This window comes from Didymosphaeria variabile, assembly GCF_027946475.1.
Source record: "Didymosphaeria variabile strain IMI 356815 chromosome Unknown scaffold_5, whole genome shotgun sequence".
Lineage (NCBI taxonomy): Eukaryota > Fungi > Ascomycota > Dothideomycetes > Pleosporales > Didymosphaeriaceae > Didymosphaeria > Didymosphaeria variabile.
Genome location: NW_026611624.1, coordinates 3,771,781 through 3,791,083, shown reverse-complemented (window position 1 = coordinate 3,791,083; position 19,303 = coordinate 3,771,781). Strand labels below are relative to the sequence as shown.

At 53.2% G+C, this 19,303-nt stretch overlaps 7 protein-coding genes across 7 annotated transcripts; 3 read left to right on the top strand and 4 right to left on the bottom strand.

The window, feature by feature from the left end:
• Window positions 1–515: 515 nt before the first annotated feature.
• On the bottom strand, window positions 516–2,362 carry N0V89_007707 (uncharacterized protein; the record flags this gene model as incomplete). The annotated part of the gene is made up of 4 exons (XM_056216468.1): window positions 516–1,895; window positions 1,946–2,026; window positions 2,077–2,181; window positions 2,240–2,362. 4 exons carry the CDS (start codon window positions 2,360–2,362, stop codon window positions 516–518), a joined length of 1,689 nt encoding a protein of 562 aa, XP_056070715.1.
• A 504-nt stretch (window positions 2,363–2,866) lies between these two features.
• On the top strand, window positions 2,867–4,685 carry cct1 (chaperonin-containing T-complex alpha subunit Cct1; the record flags this gene model as incomplete). The annotated part of the gene is made up of 3 exons (XM_056216467.1): window positions 2,867–2,909; window positions 2,960–4,233; window positions 4,293–4,685. 3 exons carry the CDS (start codon window positions 2,867–2,869, stop codon window positions 4,683–4,685), a joined length of 1,710 nt encoding a protein of 569 aa, XP_056070714.1.
• Window positions 4,686–7,352: 2,667 nt separating this feature from the next.
• CEL1_1 (Esterase/lipase/thioesterase) lies at window positions 7,353–8,875 on the bottom strand (the record flags this gene model as incomplete). Its single annotated transcript, XM_056216466.1, has 4 exons — window positions 7,353–7,874; window positions 7,924–8,201; window positions 8,251–8,743; window positions 8,798–8,875. The coding sequence occupies 4 exons, from the start codon at window positions 8,873–8,875 to the stop codon at window positions 7,353–7,355; spliced, it is 1,371 nt and encodes a 456-aa protein (XP_056070713.1).
• Window positions 8,876–11,686: 2,811 nt separating this feature from the next.
• N0V89_007704 (uncharacterized protein) lies at window positions 11,687–13,622 on the top strand (the record flags this gene model as incomplete). The annotated part of the gene is made up of 3 exons (XM_056216465.1): window positions 11,687–11,724; window positions 12,028–12,994; window positions 13,062–13,622. The coding sequence occupies 3 exons, from the start codon at window positions 11,687–11,689 to the stop codon at window positions 13,620–13,622; spliced, it is 1,566 nt and encodes a 521-aa protein (XP_056070712.1).
• Window positions 13,623–14,053: 431 nt separating this feature from the next.
• Window positions 14,054–14,848, bottom strand: N0V89_007703 (uncharacterized protein; the record flags this gene model as incomplete). Its single annotated transcript, XM_056216464.1, has 1 exon — window positions 14,054–14,848. The coding sequence occupies one exon, from the start codon at window positions 14,846–14,848 to the stop codon at window positions 14,054–14,056; it is 795 nt and encodes a 264-aa protein (XP_056070711.1).
• A 646-nt stretch (window positions 14,849–15,494) lies between these two features.
• On the bottom strand, window positions 15,495–16,566 carry N0V89_007702 (uncharacterized protein; the record flags this gene model as incomplete). The annotated part of the gene is made up of 2 exons (XM_056216463.1): window positions 15,495–16,210; window positions 16,275–16,566. The coding sequence occupies 2 exons, from the start codon at window positions 16,564–16,566 to the stop codon at window positions 15,495–15,497; spliced, it is 1,008 nt and encodes a 335-aa protein (XP_056070710.1).
• Window positions 16,567–17,953: 1,387 nt separating this feature from the next.
• N0V89_007701 (uncharacterized protein) lies at window positions 17,954–18,783 on the top strand (the record flags this gene model as incomplete). The annotated part of the gene is made up of 2 exons (XM_056216462.1): window positions 17,954–18,398; window positions 18,446–18,783. The coding sequence occupies 2 exons, from the start codon at window positions 17,954–17,956 to the stop codon at window positions 18,781–18,783; spliced, it is 783 nt and encodes a 260-aa protein (XP_056070709.1).
• Between the last annotated feature and the right edge of the window lie 520 nt (window positions 18,784–19,303).

Sequence of the window (19,303 nt, the reverse complement as noted above, 5' to 3'; positions counted from 1 at the left end):
TGAATTTGCAGAGGGAGGTTAATACTGCGCTTACGGCAGTCGCTGAGGGTAGGCAGGCGAAGGCAGTGGAGGGGCAAGATAAGGTGGGAGCGACGGTGGGGGCGCAGAAGAGGGGTAGTGCTAATGAGAAGATATGAGAGGCGTTTAGGGTGTGTGGGCTGGTAAGGAAAGGGTGAGGATTGTTGGAGGTGGTTGAACAGGGACGAAGGATGAGGGTTGAGGGACGATGCAGGCGTTAAAAACTTGGTCCAGCTTAGTAAATTCTAAAAAGCATCGGAGGACACACAGCGTATGAAAAGAGGAGGGAAGGGGAGAATCAAAGTAGGGATGCGAGAAATAAGCGCGTTGGACCAGGTCGAGGCACAGCGGATATCTGTCATGTTGTCTCATTTTCTTATCAAACAAGTCATGGCTGCCCGTCCGTCATCATTCATCCCGGACATAGACGCCGTAATTCCTTCAGAACTCCCCCACACCATACAATGCATGCCTCTCATGAACAACGCTCCTGATCTCTAGTAGCTGCGGCCGAACAACACCCACTTCTTGGCGAAGTCCTTGCAGTCAGGGTTAATGCACTTGGTTTCACCCTCCTTAATACCCTCCGGTTGGTCGAAGGGAATGCACAAGCTCTTCGCACCCATAGCTGGAGCCTGCTTGTCCTCGGCAACGCCATCGCCGAGTGCCGTCCTGGCACTCTTTGCCTTAACCTCGTCTTCACACTTGTCGCCCTCGCAGTGAGGGACAAGAATAACGTTCTTGCCGTTGAGGGTGGGCACAAACTCATCCCAGTTTGTGAGCTGGACGCGGTGCTCGTCGTAGGCCTTTGTGGCCTTGGCAAGCATGTCCTTCTGGATCTGCTCGAGGAGCTTGGGAATTGCCTCCTTGAGGTCTTCAATCTTAGTCTCGCCACGCGCCGCCGTCTTATCATCGATGTCACGGCGAGAGGTTGTGACCTGGCCCTTCTCCGCATCCTTAGGACCGAACTCGATACGAAGCGGGATACCCTTCATCTCCCAGTCGTTAAATTTAAAGCCTGGGGAGTAACCTTCCCTGAGATCGGTCTCGACGCGAACGCCCACAGACTCGAGATCGCTCTTGATGTTGTCGACCTTCTTGTAAAGATCCTCCTTTGCTTCGGCAGAGGTCTTAGCAGTCACACCAGCGGGGATGATGACGACCTGGATCTCAGCCACACGTGGAGGGATAACTAGTCCACGGTTGTCACCGTGAGTGAGGATCATGACACCAATGGAACGAGTGGTGAGACCCCAGGAGTTTTGCCACACGTGTACATGCTCCGATTTTCCAGCCTCCTTGGCTGCCGGGTCTTCCACAGTGATGTTGAACATCTTCGAGAAATGCTGGCCAAGCGCATGGGATGTAGCTGCCTGGATGCCTCTTCCGGTGGCGGGAATGAAGCCCTCAATGGTGGTGGTGAAGTCGGCGCCGGGAAACTTCTCGTTTACGGTCTTAGTACCCTTGACCACCGGCACAGCAAGAAGCTCCTGGTACACATCAGCGTACCAGTCCAGGATCTGAAGGACTTCTTCCGTGGCCTGCTCTTGAGTCAAATGCGCCGTGTGACCTTCTTGCCAGAGGAACTCTCTTGATCGGATGAAGGGCATCGGGTGTTTGAACTCCCATCGGACAACGTTGTTCCACTGGTTCAGCTTGAGGGGAAGATCTCGGTGAGATTGAATCTTGCGAGCGAAATGAGGGTACATGGCCGTTTCACTGGTAGGACGGACAGCAACAGGCTTCTCAAGGTCAGACTTGCCGCCTTTAGTTACCCATGCCACCTCAGCTGCGAAACCTTCAAGATGCTCCTTCTCACGCTCGAGATTGTCGGAGCTGATGAAGATGGGGAAATAGGCATTGCGGACTTTGAGGGTCTAGCAGAGGTAAGTAAGCTTGTATTATGCACGACGTCGTGTTTCCTAACCTTGATCTTGGCATCGAACCATGTCTTGATGTTCTCCCAGATAGCATAACTGCCAGGCTCCAAGATATAGCAGCCCGCGACCTGAGCGCTTATTAGCGGCTGTAGAAAGCACATTGTATAGTTCGACTCACATCGTAGTAGGAAATCATCTGTCCCTTGGTGATAACTTGCTGATACCATTCTGAAAGGTCGGCTTCTTTTGCGACGTCAATACCGATTAGAGCAGCGCCCTCAATCTGTCCATGCGTGAATAACACCGTTCCTTGTGCTCGTCAACTGATCGACCTAACGGACCTTCTTCTTCTGTTGTTGTGGCTTCTTTGCCGCAGTCTTGGGGGTGCCATCCTTCTTGTTCTTCTTGACCTCAGAGATCTTGAGATCCTTCATCTGACCGTCGGCGGCAGTTGCTTCAGCCATGTTGAATGAATGATTGCGGTTCGCGTTGACGGATCTGTAATGGCCAACGTCAATGTTGATCTCTACAAAAGCCCCTCGAGAATCGCTTCTTCCGTATGAATGTGCGTGCGTGTCGTCGTGGCCCTCTGTGTGGAAGGTACGTTTTGGGAATATAGTCGCGTTTGGGCTCGTGGTGGGGTAGCGGGGAACGCGAAATTGGAAGGGAGATACGAGGATATAATCCGTACCTGCGATTGAAGGAGTCAGGGATGAGTCACGGAATACGGGGGCGAAGGGCGGCATATACCTGATTACTGGAAGAGTCACCGGGCGGTTTCCTTCGGGCTGCAGTGTGTTGCGCTCGCGTTGCGCCCAGGATCAAATTATAGAGGGGCTGCTCTTGCTGCAGCTTGAGTCGGTCGAACCGCGCTACGGCCATTTGTTCTGCCGCACCGCGCCCGCGTCGAGAGTTTTGTGTTCGGGAGGCAGCAGAACGGCAACAACAAACAGCTCGATTACACAGCCATGGCCGGAATCTTCGAGCAGCAGCGCAATGCCGGAACTCTGTGTAAGCTAGCGAAGCTCTAAAAATGCAATACCAGCTAATTCTAGAGGTAGTCCTCGGCGGAACCAAGATCAGCGGTCAGGACATCCGCGACCAAAATGTACTCGCGACGCAGGCAATTGCGAATGTCGTCAAATCCTCTTTCGGACCCTCAGGTCTCGACAAGATGATGGTCGACGACATCGGAGACGTGACCGTGACCAACGACGGCGCCACTATCCTCAGCTTGCTCGACATCGAGCACCCCGCCGGCAAGATTCTGGTCGACTTGGCACAACAACAAGACAAGGAGGTCGGCGACGGCACTACATCAGTTGTCATAATAGCGGCGGAGCTGCTACGGCGCGCGAATGATCTCATGAAGAACAAGATACACCCTACCACTATCATCACTGGATACAGGCTAGCGCTTAGGGAAGCTGTAAAATACATGAACGAGAACATCAGCACGAGCGTGGGACAGCTCGGTCGGGAGCCGTTGGTCAGCATTGCGAAGACGTCCATGTCGAGCAAGATCATTGGGTCAGACTCAGACTTCTTCTCCAACATGGTAGTAGACGCCATGCAGTCGGTCAAATCCACCAACAACAGAAACGAGACCAAATACCCCGTCAAGGCTGTGAACATACTGAAGGCGCACGGAAAGGGTGTGACCGAATCGGTATTGGTCAAGGGCTACGCTCTCAACTGCACAGTCGCATCGCAAGCCATGACGACCCGCGTTACGGACGCGAAGATTGCGTGCTTGGACATCAACTTGCAGAAGGAGCGGATGAAGTTGGGTGTTCATATCACCATCGACGATCCAGAGCAGCTCGAGAAGATTCGGGAACGGGAGTCAGGAATTGTTATCGAACGGATAGAGATGATCCTGAAGACCGGCGCGAACGTGGTCATGACAACGAAGGGTATCGACGATATGTGCTTGAAGCACTTTGTGGAGAAGGGTGCCATGGCCGTACGGAGATGCAAGAAGGAGGATTTGCGCCGGATAGCAAAGGCGACCGGCGCCACTCTTGTCAGCACCTTGTCAGATCTCAACGGTGACGAGAAGTTCGAGGCGTCGTACTTGGGCTCAGCAGAGGAAGTCGTACAGGAGCGCATCTCAGACGACGAATGCATCTTGGTCAAGGGTACGAAGGCGTTCTCATCGGCATCCATCATCCTGCGAGGCGCAAACGACTATGCTCTTGATGAGATGGAGCGTTCCGTGCACGATGCGCTTTCGGCCGTGAAGCGAACACTCGAGAGTGGGCGCGTGGTTCCCGGTGGAGGCGCGGTGGAAACTGCTCTACACATCTACCTGGAGGAGTGGGCTACATCTGTGGTGAGTACATCCAGCATGAAGCATACGAAATTGTGCAAACGTCGACTAACACATCAAAGGGTTCTCGTGAACAGCTCGCTATTGCAGCTTTTGCCACTGCCCTTCTCGCCATCCCCAAGACCCTTGCCATAAACGCGGCGAAAGACTCCACAGAGCTAGTCGCCAACCTCCGTTCCCGACACGCGCTCTCCCAACGCACGTCTTCCGACCCCTCCACTCCTGATAACGCGAAGCAGCTTGCCAAGTCGAAGAATTATAAGAACTACGGCTTGGATCTTGTAAATGGCAAGGTGCACGACTCCCTAAAGGCAGGTGTGCTGGAGCCGAGCATGTCCAAGGTCAAGCAGTTGAAGAGTGCCGTGGAGGCGTGTGTTGCCATCATGCGTATAGATACGATGATCAAGTTAGACCCAGAAGAGAGAGGAGGAGATGACGACGGCCACGGCCATTAGATGGTAGAACGATCTGATGCCGTTGGAAATCGCATGTAAACGCGATAGTGGATAGATACCACGCGTTTTGCTCAGCGATGCATTCACGCTTAATGTCTTGATGGTGTACAAATCAAAAGACGTGCTTCAATCCTACTTATTGATACCCGTGGGACGTGCCTTTGGTTGACGAATCCGGGATCGCGCTTGCTACTTTAGGACCCTGACGTTGAACAACCTCAAGCCCAATGCATCCCCCAGCATCCACTCTCTCCATTCCGATACCAACACATCAGACAACGATCGATAATTTCCAAGATACGACATAGCCCTTGTTGACTCTAGGTATGACCTGGGAGACTGATCGCGCCTACCTTGTGGCGCTCGGATCCTCTTAGCACGCCTCAATATGAAGTCTAACCATCGTGACTTTGAATAAGGGAGTATGTTTGACATCAAGGATGCCGAAATAGGGAATACCGGCTACTTGCTCTACCTAACAACACGATTCGGAACAACGGCACTGCCCCCAAGGACCATGTTCCATCTCCTCTACGTTCGTGTTTCGACTGCATATCGAGGACATCCACACAACTCTGGGCAATGTTCTCAGGTGTAACGGAACCGGCTGATCGATATCCGCAGCGGTCAATGCCGGCAAACCGCGCCATTACACAAAGACCTCCGTGGACATCGCCAAGTAATTGCCAACACCCGCCCAGCCTCAACCCACGTAACACACCAAGCCCGCAATCTGACTACGTGGGGCCCGCCCTCCAGCGATCTGCAAATGACCTTTCGATCCGCTGGCTGAGCTCCGCCCAGCCTTCGCGCCCAGGCAGGTTTAGGTTCCGCTGTGCGCAGTTCCGGACCGCCGTAATGTTCTTTTTGTGTCGCGGATTAGTCTGGGTGTGCTGCGAGGTGCAGGACGATGTGCAGTGTACCACAGCCTGTGTGTAAGAGTAGGACCTGCCCACGTGTGAGCGAGGTCTAGGTGGGCAGATGGGCTGGGGAGTGTGGTTTGTTGGTCCAAAAGTTGTGTTGCCTGTGCGCTTTGAGGACGCGACTTGGCCCTTGGGAGTGCGAGATGCGGGAGCCGGCAAGCGCCAAGCATCTTGTCTGCTTAGCTTTGAAGGCACGTAAGTAAAAGTGCCCTGCCGGCTCCTCTTGGACGGTGTTTTGCCTCCTTCCCTCCTCTCCGCATCGCTGGATGATGGGTTTGCTGCGTTGATGGATGAGTCGGCTTTGAAGAGCCGCTAGCGACGACCAGCGAGGACACCACCAGCACTATGAGCGCAGTATTGGAGCTGCTAAAGACGCGATATGTCGAGTTACCGAAAAGAGAACACCCGGATCAATATGGTAAGTCTAGCCCGGTTTATACCCTAATCTAGACGCATGTCCTAAGTACCTAACAGCCTTCAATCCATTCATCTACGACCCTAACGTACCTGCCGCGATAGTTGGCGCCGTCGTCATCCTATCGCTTTCTTCTGTGCTTGTCTACCAATATGTGCGCTATCGTTCGTGGTTCTTCTGGACAGCGCTCATCGGCATCCTCATGGAAGTGATTGGATACATCTGCCGCCTCGTTTCAGCGACCAACGCCGAAGCTAATGGGCCCTTCCTCATCGCCTTCTTGATGATCTTGCTGGCACCAAGCTTCCTAGCAGCAGCATGCTACATGGCATTCAGCCGTATTGTTTGGTTCTCCTGCCCTACGCATGCTCTAAGATTCAAAACGCTATGGTGCTTCCCCCCGCTACATTACGCCCACCTTCGTCGTCTTCGACCTCTTTAGCTTCGTCATTCAACTCGCAGGCGCGAGCACCATCAGCCAAGCATACGACCACGATTCCTCCCCATCGCGCAGCATCGAGTCCGCGGAGCAGCGCGTCGTCGCCGGCCGTGTCATCCTTGCCCTAGGCCTCATCCTGCAGTTGAGCTGCTACTCGGCCTTCGCAATCATAGCCATGCGTTACTTCGTGATCAGCCTCCATTGGCGCCATGAAGACCTCGGCGACTTCCACATGTTCCGCCGGCTTTCCTACTTCATCAACTTCGCCGCTGGCCTCATCACTCTACGTGCTATCTATCGCACGTTGGAGATCCCGCAGGATAAGACCACGGGACTGAAGTACCTGCAGCAGCATGAATGGTGTTTTTGGTGTCGATGCGGTGCCAATTGCGCTGGTGTTATTGGTTATGGCGGTGTGGCATCCGGGGAGATATCTACCGAGGAGCTACACAGGGTGGGTGTTGGACAAAACTCGTGCTGTTCAAGAGAAGGACGAGCTGAGGTCTGGAAGCTCAGCAGCAGAGGAGACTGAGATGACAGGCTTCACGCCGAAAGATTTTCAACCGAGGGCAATCATGACGGTACAGGTGTGAAAGAGATGCGTGCTTCCTGTGGATTCGACTTTTCTTGAAAATTAGCCTATATGATACCATTGCATTGACGGCGTTAGGGATGCGCTCACAATATATACGAGTCTCGAATCACATGATCAGATATTTGGGTTGATATCTTATACAGAAAGTGCATCGATTTGTCGTCTATGTACAGTGTTGGCATTCTAATCTGCATGCATCTCGTCTCATGATAACTATACACAAGCGAAAGAAGCGAAACAAAGAGCGTATCCAGACTCAAGCGCCATCTATGCCATCACATCCCGTTTTCGCACTCTATGCGGGCTGAGCGAAAGTAGAGCCAATAGGACCGACCTTGATGTTGGAGTAGATGACCGTAGCATCGGGCGAGTTGGTCTCCACATCGTCGGGCTTGCCAGAGTCAGTACTGCAAGTACCACGGCCGACACCAGGGGTGCTGGCGTCCTTGTCAGTGGGGTAGGTCGAGTCGAGCCAGAGCATGTTGACCGAGTGGTCGTCCCACAGCGACATGACGAGGACGTGGCCCTTAGCAAGGGAAGCGCCCATCTGCTTAAGGCCACCGCGGTCCTGGAAGGATGTCGTGTCGCCGAAGGCCTTCTTCTGGGCGTCGCACCAGCTGTCGGTGATGGAGTTGCCGGTCACGCCGTCGACGGTGGAGTCGGAGTTCTTGAAGACCTTGCCGTCTTGCACGTAGAAGCGCTTGATTTCGGTGAGGGACGAGCCGGAGCCGATGAATTGGGTGACCACGGTCATTTTTTTGCCGGTGTCGAGGGTCATGCCGGGGCCGTAGAAGTCTTTGACGCCCATGCGGTAGGACTGGGGGTGGTGTTAGTGACGGTAGAGAGAAGTGGCAGGGTGAGCTTACGTTGAAATCACATCCGTCCTTGTCGCAGACGCCGCCGTAGCGGTTGTCACCGTCGCCGCAGTCGGTGCCAGTGCAGGCAACGAAACCGAGCTCCTTGCAAGGGTGGGGAGTGTAGGCGGTGGAGATGGAGTTGGCCTCCCAGAGATCCATCTCAGCGCAGCAGGCGCCCAATTTGCCGCTGCCGGCGTTCTTGTCGTTGGGGGAGGGCTCCCAGCCCTCGGAGTTGGCAGCTCCGTTGATCCACTTGATGTCGTGCGGGCACTGGGAATCGCAGTATCCTGGAGCATGTTAGTATGAGATGAGAGCCGGCGACTGTTGGCGACTCACCAGTTCCGTACTTGGCACCAGCCTTGTTGTTGCCCTTGCCCATGCCACCATCGGAAGCCATCTCGACGGTGTACATAGCACCGTTCAGACCACAAGGAAGCTTGGAGACATCAACATCGAAGGTGAACTCCTGGCCGACGAGGTTGAACATCTGGTACTTGCTGTCGGACTCCATGAGGTAGGTACGGGAGCCGATGTTGGTGGAGTACTGGCCCTTGGTAACGAACTTCAGGGTCAGGGCGTTGCCGCTGGTGCTGATACCGTAAGTTCCAGAGTAGTCAGCGCCATCAATGGCACAGTTCTTCGCGCAGTCGGCGCCGCTCGCACAGGTCGTCGCGTTCCAGGCGTTGTCGGTGTAGCAGTTGGTGTATCCGCTGGTGACGTGGGCCCATCGCCAGTTGGAGTCGAGCGTGACGGAACCCGACTTGGTGGTGCAGCTGGTACCGCCAGTGCCAGTGCAAGTCTGCCAGCTCATCGTGGGGTGCTTCTCAGACTGGTCGAAGTTAGCACCTTACGAATACGTTATCTGACCTTCAGGATTTCTTGCCTGAGAAGTGCCGACCTGCTGGGCGGTGGCGGCCCCGAAAACCGAGAGGGAAGCGAGAGCGAGAGTCTTGTACTGCATCTTGACTGCTGTGGGAGGACTGTCGGATGGTGAGGAATTCGTAGAGTCCTGGGTCTGCTAACTTATATACACATTCTCGTTGCCACTGAGGTCTACAACGCGAGTGTCAGGATAGGTCCCATAGCCAAATGAACTTTTCTTCCGAAGCTATCGATGAATTGCCGCCAATCTGAGAAGACATACGGCTCTTCGGTCCTGGGAGGTGTGAATCCAGTGACATGCAAATGAAAACAAGATGAGATCTACCCCAGTGGGGAGACTCCGGGGTACTTGCGGTAACTAAAGCACATCCTTGCTTCTAGAAAAGTATCAGAGCCTGGTGACCACCGGCCAAAGAGAGCGGCGCCTAGTTACTTTGGTTAAATACTTAAGCGAGTAAGACGATCTTTTCACAATTTGTGGTTAGCACCTGACAGATACAGTGTTCACCGACAAGACTGTGGTCTATTGTAGTGGAAGCAGTGACATATTCGCGCGTTGTTCTGTGCGTTTACTGGCAATCCATGACCTGCAGTGTGATGAGGCATTCGTGAGGACCACAAATCGTAGCGCATATCATGAACGCAGATGCAAGTGTGTGGAAGCGCAGCCATGACTTCTGGTAGCTTGAGGATCTTAAACCAGCATGGACCCTAGCCTTAACCATGTTTCAGAACCTGGTTTCATTAGATTGATTGTGCTGCACCCTAGAGACCGATATGTACGAAGGTTCCAGAAGATCATTCCAGGCAGGGTAGAGAGCAGGGTAGAGAGTTGGGAAAGAGCTCTATACTCCCTTGCGCTCCGCGGCCCAGGACAACGGAGAGGACGCACCGTACAACACGAGGCCTAGCTAGATGAACAGAACTACGTCAATTTTACATCCGGCACGAGATTTCCTCGTCACATTTTCAATATGCTCCATCTCTTGCTTTGCGACCGTGATCACGCCGTCTCGTTACTCCGTTTCTAATGTTCTTCGGGTGTATTGCACGATAGGGCTAGACAACTTTTTTAGCGTACATTTGCCTGGTCAGTTCTGTCCGCCGAGCGATCGCCGCTGTATCCATATTGATGGTGGAGGTGATTTTGTGGCCCACGGGCAGTTATCTGACCTTGGCGTGGTGAGAAGGTTCCCATGTCGGAGCATGCGGGACGTCCTTCCTGAATATAGTAGTTTGCTCTTGAGGTTAGCCCTTAACACATCTCTTAAGCGGCTCTCATCCACGCAACGGGAACTCGAATCTGCATGCACGGATGTTTTTGGTGGGGGTATGCCATGGGGTGTACATTCAACTACCAACATGGGGCAGAATCACCACAGGAAGGATGTCTGCCAGCCATGCCAAAATTCCTTCTCCAAGAACTAAGATGAAGCGTAACCTTTAGACCTCCAACAGCTCGAAGGAAGTTGCAAAAAGCTCTGTTAGACCGCAGACCAAAGTTCGGAAGGCGCTCGGATGGACAGTTGCTCTGCGCTAAGATGTATCAACAGATGCTGTCGCTCGATGGTTGGATCCAGATTCATTTCAGGCTAATCAGCCGCCATGCGGGTAATCTAAATTCCGACCAAAAATGGTGAAAGATCACCATCACACCAAAGTTGAGGCCGCGGACGGGCGCTAAAAGACCAAACCCGGGGTTTTGTGGGTATTCCATTTGGGTGAGCGAATAATATGTGTTTGGTCGCAGCGTGACCTGGGTGAATCGGAAGAGCCGCAATCTCTGTGGGACCGCCACAAAACGTAAGGAACCGGCGTATGTCATATATATGAGCCAAGATGAAACAGCAAGGTAGTTAATGTACCTCAATGTACCATATCACGTCGATTGTGGCTATGTTCTCTGCGCGCAGTCGAGTTGTGGCCGAGGCACTGTGGGGAGCCACAAGACAAACTGGAATTGGGATGCATTCGACTGAGCCTGGATCTGATCTTAGATGTCACCCCTTTAGACTATGGACCGTATCCTAGAGCGAGCTCGATGTATCTGCATTGCCTTCTAACACCTTGTCAACTGGAACTGTCGGGGCGAGTCAACAGATGCCGCTGCCATCCAAGAAGTCGCATGGCACTCTAAGCGTACAGGAATTGGGTCTGCTGCTTGGATCGGTCAACGGGTCCGAATTTGGCACTGGTGCCAAGTATGAAGGGGGCGTGGCAGGAGGGGGAAGTCCGACCACCACCTCTCGCAGTATGCGTGCAATAAAGGAATAGGCTGGATGCTCAGCTGAGATTGCAAAGCGTAAATAAAGGTACAGACAGCCTTCGTTGCCACGTAGTAGATGAAGGCAAGTCATGCTGGAGATAAGTGCGAAAGTGAGGTATTGCCAAGGTAGTGGTCCGTATATGGATTAGCGTGGGGATGTCCTCTCTAGCTCCTTTCCACTACTATTCGACCCTCCTCCATCCCACTGTCTCCTCACTCAGTAGGTATAAACTTGTTTCCACTCTATGACCCTAACGATGAGCGACTGGGGAGCACGATGGTTGACACCAGATAAGGGTATTGCGGCCACCGCATCTATCGCTGTCAAATGCGACTCGGTTCCGTTTGCGTGCTCACCCGACAGTGCTATGCCTGTATGGATGGCTCAACAATACTCAAGATTCGAGTCACCAGATCAGCATAGCAACCATGAGCCAGATGGTCGATATTCCCACGCAGACTAATCTGGAGCCCCGTCGCATCGTTGAAATAGTGGCCCAGTGATCTGGAAGAACCTCCGTTGGGAAAATTCTCACTTCACGAACAATGGCTTTGAAGACCTCCTGAAGCAACTTCATCTTACAATAATTCTTCTATCAATTGTCGAGTCTGCTTTCGTTCACCATGTCGTTTAATCGATTCTCTCACTTCGCGCGGTTTGCGTACCCGCCCTATCACCTTTTGTCTACCCCGTTGTTTGCTCCTATTATACCTACTCAAGCTCTGCTGCCTATTTATATTCCACAGGCTACCGCTACCTTTCTCTAATTCAGCCTCCGTCGTCTTCTCCAGACTCTCCTCAACGATTTCCAGCGCGTCTACAAAGCTTTGCTACTAGCATTGACAACAAGCTCAGCTTGCTACAGAACAATGCAGCAAATCGATATGTGGGCCTGGCTGCACTCAATGCCCCAAAATTTTCCTAGCTCACTGGATTATAGCTTTCCGGCGCCTGATCAACACAGGCCGGAACATACCACTTTCTCCGAGCTCCAAGAGTGCGCGCTAGACAAGGTGAACTCTGCCTATAAGGCCCTCCCACATCATCTTCTTCTTCGTTTCGAACCGATAGACCAAGAGACCCTAGCGTCTTTCCCGCAGAAGGCCGACATCGCTACATCACGTCTTGTGCTAGGACTTAGCAGACATGAATACAAGAGCGCTTACAAGCCGGTCTATGCGTACATCTCTAAGAAGAATCAGGCGCATCAGGTGCTCCTCCGATTCGGAACAAAGCATTTGAAGCCAAAGGATTTCGAAGGTGTCGAGTGGGAGCCGCCTTTCGATACCACATACGACGCTTATGGCCAGAGCGAACGCGCTGGTGACAAAATCAGTACTTTGGCGGCGTATTACTTCCTTGCTGCTGGCCATATCTCTAAGATCAGCACCCGCACGGGCGGTTTTTTGCAGAACTTCATTAAGTTATGCGACAAGATACACGTACCGAGTCCAACTCAGGTGGGCTTTCCGGGGACTGCCGCACAGATTGATGCGCCTAGAACCTTGCCGCATGAGCGTCATGTTCTTCCTTGTGACATGACTGATGGCGAGAACTGCGCTACAGATCTGTTAATTCCAGAACATCTGTTAATTCCAGAACTTCAGCAAGAGTCCGATCTCAAGAGCCAGCCGACCGAAGAGGGCATTCAGGACAGGCAAGAGACATCGGACCTGAAGTTTGGCACGGTTAACTATCAGATCGACAACAAGGGCGGACCATCAACGATGTGTCCTATCGGCGACCATACTTCCCGTATGAGTTCACCCACGATATGGGACGGCTCTGATGGCTTGGCCGTGAGACAGGCACCTTCGACCCACAGTGCTCCATCACCCGAAGATGCGCGTGCGGACAGAGAGAAGCCAGCGCCTGAGTTGCAGAAACCCGTAGAAGCCAGCCTACCGATTTCGTCCGATAGCAAGGTTCCAGTAAGTATTGTGCTTCGTTTGCATGGAGTGTCCCCACCATACATCCAATATTGACCAATTCTGGCAGAATATCGATGACCTTGCGGCCTTCGTCCACCAGTTCAAAGAGCTCAAAGCCGAAAATATTCTACTTCAACAACACAAAGCCGAAGCCAGGGACCTACAAGCCCATGTCGATCGATCGAAGCAGGACGCCAAACAGGCATACACCCAGGCTCACGACCTCCAGGAGAAATGCCTCGACAATGAGGAGGAGGTGAAGAAGCTTCGTAAACAGCTCGCCGAAAGCTTGGCCCAATCTGCCGCTAAGTCTAAGAAACTTACCTACGAGCTTGGTCAAGAGCAGTGGAAGGCGCAGTTGGCACAGCGTGCGCGCGATACGACACAGACACAGCTCAAAGCAGTTCAGGTTGAGAAAGACGATCTGGAGCAACGCCTTGCTAAAGCTGAACAAGATGTCGCATCGAGCGAGAAGCTCGCCGCAATGGAGTCGAAGCTCGAGGCTTTGGAGGGCGAAAAGCAAGGAATGAAGATCAGGATTGCATACCTGGACGGTGAGGTTAGGAAGGAGAGGAACAAGTTTAACGACTACAAGAAGAAGATTCGCAACTTGTCCATGGATCCTTGAGCGACGCACGACATCGAAAAGTGGAGGCGGCATGCGCCGGGGGGAAGATACCATGGCTCGGCTCAGATCATCATTTGTGTGCATATATTGCGGTTCGGGTTGGGATTCATCACGGCAAAGTGATACAAAGTTTGAGGGCCTCGCAACAGTCTGCTCCTCAGACCTAGGCTTCGTAGCCCTCATACTTTACCAGAGATAAGGTACGTCCAAGGGCTCAATATCGAGGCATATGCCTCCACTGTACACTATTTCCATCAGTTAGTTCAGTCTCTACGTTCTTTTCCTCTTGGTGAAGCTCGTCGGGTCTCTGTGCACCTTCTCAATCGGTTTCTTTCTTCAGATCTCATGTCGAAAGCTCAGAATGGTAAGGATAGTGATAAGAAGGATTCTAAAGGACCTTCTTTTCATTAATTCAGGCGCCGCAGGCCAAATCATAGCCCTTCACCCCTCAGTATCTTCCCCGCCTCCTCCGCCACCGCACCCACACTCCTCATCATCAACTGCGGCCCAACACTAATCCTTGCAACTCCCACACCCCCAACTTCCTTCAACTCCTCCACATTCAGTCCACCCGGCCTCATCCTCACCAAACTAACATTCAGCCTCCCACCCAACTCCTTCGCCTCCTTCTCGACCTCTACTCTCGTCGTGCCACCCCTCTCCGGCCCACCCCAGATAAACGCCGTGGTAGCCCCCGCCTCAAGATATGCCTTCCCACGCTTGATAGCCTCTTCAACGGGATGACCAGCAAGCAAAGCATCAGTGCGAGCGTTAACTACAAAATCAGGCACGCCCGCTTCAGCAGCAACCCTCAGAACCGTCTTCACCCTCGCCACCGCCTCATCAACATCATAAAGCGCATCTCTCTCACGACTCAAGTCCTCAAGATTAATCCCCACCGCCCCCACCTCCAGCACCTTCTTCACGCCCTCTTCCAACCGATCGCCATACCCATCTTGGAAGTCGACTGTGAGCGGCTTGTTAAATGCCTTTGCGATTTTCGCTACGGCCGCTGCGCCGCGGATATTTACTTCCAGCGTGAGGTCGGGGTCTTCTAGGCCGGCTGCGAGGGCGATGGCGTAGGAGGCTGTTGCGAGGGCTTTGGTTTCTGGGAGTGCGGCAACGGCTTTTGCGCTGATGGCGTCCCAGACGTTGGTGAGGATTATGGGGTCGCCGGGTTTGTGGAGGGCTTTGAAGGCTTTGGCGAGGTCGTTTTGGGAGGGCATGGTGTGATGGAATCGAGATGGGGTAAGTGGTAGGACGTGGAGGGGAGGATTTCTTCGTTGTATGTTTAGTGGAGGTGGGCGATGCTGTGGTGTCTGTCTACTTGTGAAGCTACATGCGGTAGCGCTTTATACCGCCCTTCATTACGTACGAAGTGAGCTTTGACTCAATTACACTTCCTGCTGCCTACTCATCATTTAACCCAAGTTGATGGTTGCGAGGGCGTGAATGCGTGCCGAACCGAGACGCCGACCGGGGTGATGTCGAATTGACCAATGAGCGCTACGGAAAGTGACTGAGTCAACCCAAGCTGACTGGTTCCGCTCGTGCCAGCGCGTTACACGCGGAACTCCGATCGACATGGGAGCGGCTTATTAGTGAGCTTGCGCCAGTTCTGGGGTGTGGAGGCTGCGCGTGGACCTGCCTGTTCGGAAGCCCGTGCAGCTATGGTGCATGTCAGGTCAAAAGAGCTTCGCGGCCATAGCAATACTCAGAAGTGCCCGTTCGATTTGTGATCCTGAGGCATGTTGACAAATGAAGCCATCCAATATACAGCTTTCAGGGGACATATCCCCTACCACCAATCACGCTCATCACCGCCTTCGCATGCACTGCTGCGTGTGCTTCCAACCTCTTGTACTCGTCTGATCAAACCTCAGAGCAAAGATCCTGCACCTTATCAACCTGATCAAAGTCGTACGCATTTCCATACGGCCTGTTCAAGTAACCCTTCTCCACCTCCAGCTTCTCGCTTGCCACATATTCAGCCGCGACGTGCAAGCCTGTCTTCTCCGGCGTCAACTGGTCCTTCAAATTCTCTGCGAATTCCACCGTCATCTGGTTACGGTACCAGGGTGCGAAATGGACTGGAGAAGGATCAGCACAGTGCGTTTTGTAGGGGATCTTGGTAGGGCAAAGCTCACTCATGGCAAGCATCACCCTCGGCTCATCGCTTAAATTCGGCTTTCCACCATGCCACAGCCTCAGGTCCCTGACGACGATGCTGCCTTTCTTGACTGTAGGCTGGCACGGTGCCCTGACTTTCCTCCGTGCCTCAAGCAAGTTTTTCTTGATTCTTCCGCTAGCTCTCTCGCCGTGTGCACCTTCTTGGTCGGCAATACTTGTCTCGGAATGGGTGCCGAGCCAGACTTCAGTGGAGCCGTTCTGGGTTTCCATGGTAATGAGGGGGACGTTCACCACAAGTGCGAAGGGAATGTGGGGATGGTCAAAGTCGGCATCGGTGTGGGTGGGCTGGGACGCCGGTGGGGAATCTGCAGTTGGTGGAAGCGCGGTGTTGCCTGACATGAAGCGGAGAGAAGGCTTCGGACCCAATGCCGTAGAAGTCACCTGCGTTACTATGGGATCTGGTCATGGTCATATTAGCTACTGACTGATAAGGAACTCGAGGGGGTTGATATTTAAGCGTACTCGTGAATACTTCCTCGGAGAAGAACTCTTTCACCATCGGAGGATCCTGTTGGATGTTGCCCTTGTTGTAGTTGAAGGGGCTGTCTTTTCGGGATTGCAGGTCGTACGCGTCTTCGACCATCTTGTTGTTCAGCTTGTCAAGGGTCGCATGCTGGACTAGGTCCTCTATCACAACGAGGCCGTCGCGCTCGAGAGCTCGGATGGCGATTTCGAGGTTCTTCTGCGTGAGGACGCCGTCTTTTAGTTCAGACGTAGATGGCTTGATTGAGAGGGGAGTAGATGGGAGAGACATTTTGGATGAATGAAGTGACGTAATGGGATGGATGGGTTGCTTCAGATGTGGACTTAAGGAGAGGAGTGTTGCGAAGCCCTGCTTTTATGGCGTTGTCTATACTGAGACTTTATTTCTAATTTATACATCGGAATACTTCGAAGTTCATCATATCTGCGTTGAGCTTGTTGCGATGCTCATAGACGAAGCGGAACAGTTGTCGACACCACTGCTCGAAGGGGCTAGACGGAGGCTCGAAAGCTAGGCCGATTCAGGAAGCGCGACCGCACACGTACTTTTCTTCCTACAATTCGTGCAGAAAGGGAAATTGAAAGGCGGCAGTGAATGTAGACTTGCGGATACAGTCCTTGATCCGTACATGTGTGTAGTCTTGTAATACCGAAAGCGGTCGTAGCTTGTGCAATGGTAACTCGATGTCTAGTTGTCTAGTAACGTAGGTTCGCAAGCGTTCACGTGGTACAGGATTGATCTCATTCTGACTAAAAAATGGGTTGCAAGGGTGAACCGTCCGCACTGAGGAACTGAGAGTCTGCATTACTGTACAATTTGAAATTGTGCGAACACGAGCGAGAACGCGGTGCTGCCGGATAGCCGACTCTTAGCATAAGAATCGGTGAAACAGTTGTCTGAGACGTCTGGTGGACCTTTCAAAGACCAAAAGCACAGCGTTGCGTGCCCTAGAGTCCCAGACCAACAGTCAATGGCTCCTAGGGGGCACAGCTGTGTGACGTGAGTCGTGTCTGTGACGTACTGCGCGTCGCGTCCAAGCCTCTAGGCATTGAAACGCCAAGGGCACGTCATTGGGAAAGTTTCGTGATGTTTGCGCACCCACAATTGTGTAGGCCAACGTCGCTGGCGGATGGGATGGAACAGATGTGTTTCCGCGGCACTGCACAGTGATGGATGATGATGGAGAACGATGGATCCACTAGCCTGGGACAAGCCCCGCTAAGCTGCATTCCTGCACTGCGCCGAAGCTCCTACGAGGTGCATCATCCCTCTTCGACGTGTGCAAACATTCGGTTGCTTTAGCTCTGCTACAAATACAGACAATTACAACAATACTAGCTGCCCAACGCCACCTCACCGCTCATTTCCACCGTTGGCGCGCCTCCCCTTTCGACGTGTCGTGTCACCTGCTCGCGCGACCACTCACGCCGCCGACCTGCCGTGGCATTACCCGCCCTACCCCAGACGCCACACCGCACAGCAAGGCACCCAGGGCTTAGTTCTCACCACCTCCTGGCATTGCAAGACAAAGGAAATACATTGCGCATTCTTAAGGCTGTGCTCGCAACTCGCAGCCTGAACACCTCGCTCGCAGCACAGTTGTGCTTCTCCGCCATTGCGCGCAGCAGTTCCGCACCACATACACACACACCACACCATGCCGTCGCAACGACGGATGAGGCTTTATGTCCTCCTCCTCACCCTCACAATCATCACTACTCTCTACATGACGCGGTCGAGCTCGCAGACACGGACCTCTCCATTCTATATCAAGACACAGGAAGCGCTCCAGGCAAAAGACTACATGGAAGCGTCCAAGCAGCGCGACGCAGACGGCGTGGGCTCGCGCCTGAAAGCCGCAGCAGACGACGCGAAAAAGGCCGCTGAGAAGAAGGGTCAGGAATACGTTGACTCAGTAACTGGCGGCGACTCAGATAAGACACCCCGCGGCCGGTACAACAAGGAAGGCAAGCAGCAACCGCTCGAGGGCGTCGCAGCGGTTGGCGGCAGGACGCAGGACAAGACACCGCCCAAGGAGAACGAGACAGAAGATTACCACGACGCCGAGGTCGAATTGAACGCCATCTTGAAGAAGAGCCCAAGTATGCTAATCCCTCAATTGCCCCTAATACCACTAACAACCTCTCAGTCATCATCTTCTCCAAGACATACTGCCCGCACTCCCGAAAAGCAAAGCACATCCTCCTCGAGAAATACGACATCGACCCCGCGCCCTATGTAGTCGAGCTCGACGAGCACCCGATCGGCCTCAAGCTGCAGGAAGTCCTCGCAGATACGACTGGCAGACGGACCGTACCTAACGTGATGGTCATCGGCAAGAGCATCGGCGGCGGCGACCAGATGCAAGAGCTCGACGAGACGGACACCGTGATCGAAACCATCAAGAAGCTGGGCGAGGCGCGCATTACTCGGGTGACGAAGCGGTCGCAGCAGTCTGAGATGCGCCGGGTAAGGCGGCAAGCTTGAACATTTCCTTTTGAGCTGTGATATTAGACTTTCGCTTCGTTGTGTACATATACCAACCAACTTGGGTTCATTGGCGACATCAGGTGACACGGGTCATTACTGGGTTGCATGGAAAGGTCTTGGGTAGGGGCTCTGTCGTTACGGGCTTCTCTTAGTGGGTATACCCGTTCAATGCGACCATGTTTACGTTCTTACATCGCCGTATCTACTCTCACATATTCAGAATTGATGTAGTCACGGTAGGACAAAACGGTGATGCGCCGCACACATTGGTAAGAGTTATCGAGACCACAAAACACAGCGAGAAATGAATTTGCATACATCAAGTTATGTGACGTTCAGACGGCCTGCTGCGTACCTGCACAGTCCGCAGCCCCAGCTTCCCTCTGCGTTTGCACGTAGCAATCAACCACCGGACGCGCCTTCCCTCAACGCAGCACTCCCTCCCGCTCACCTCACGTTCTCAACGTCTCCCCATTGACATCACCGATACGCACGACATTTCTCAGTCACGTCATCA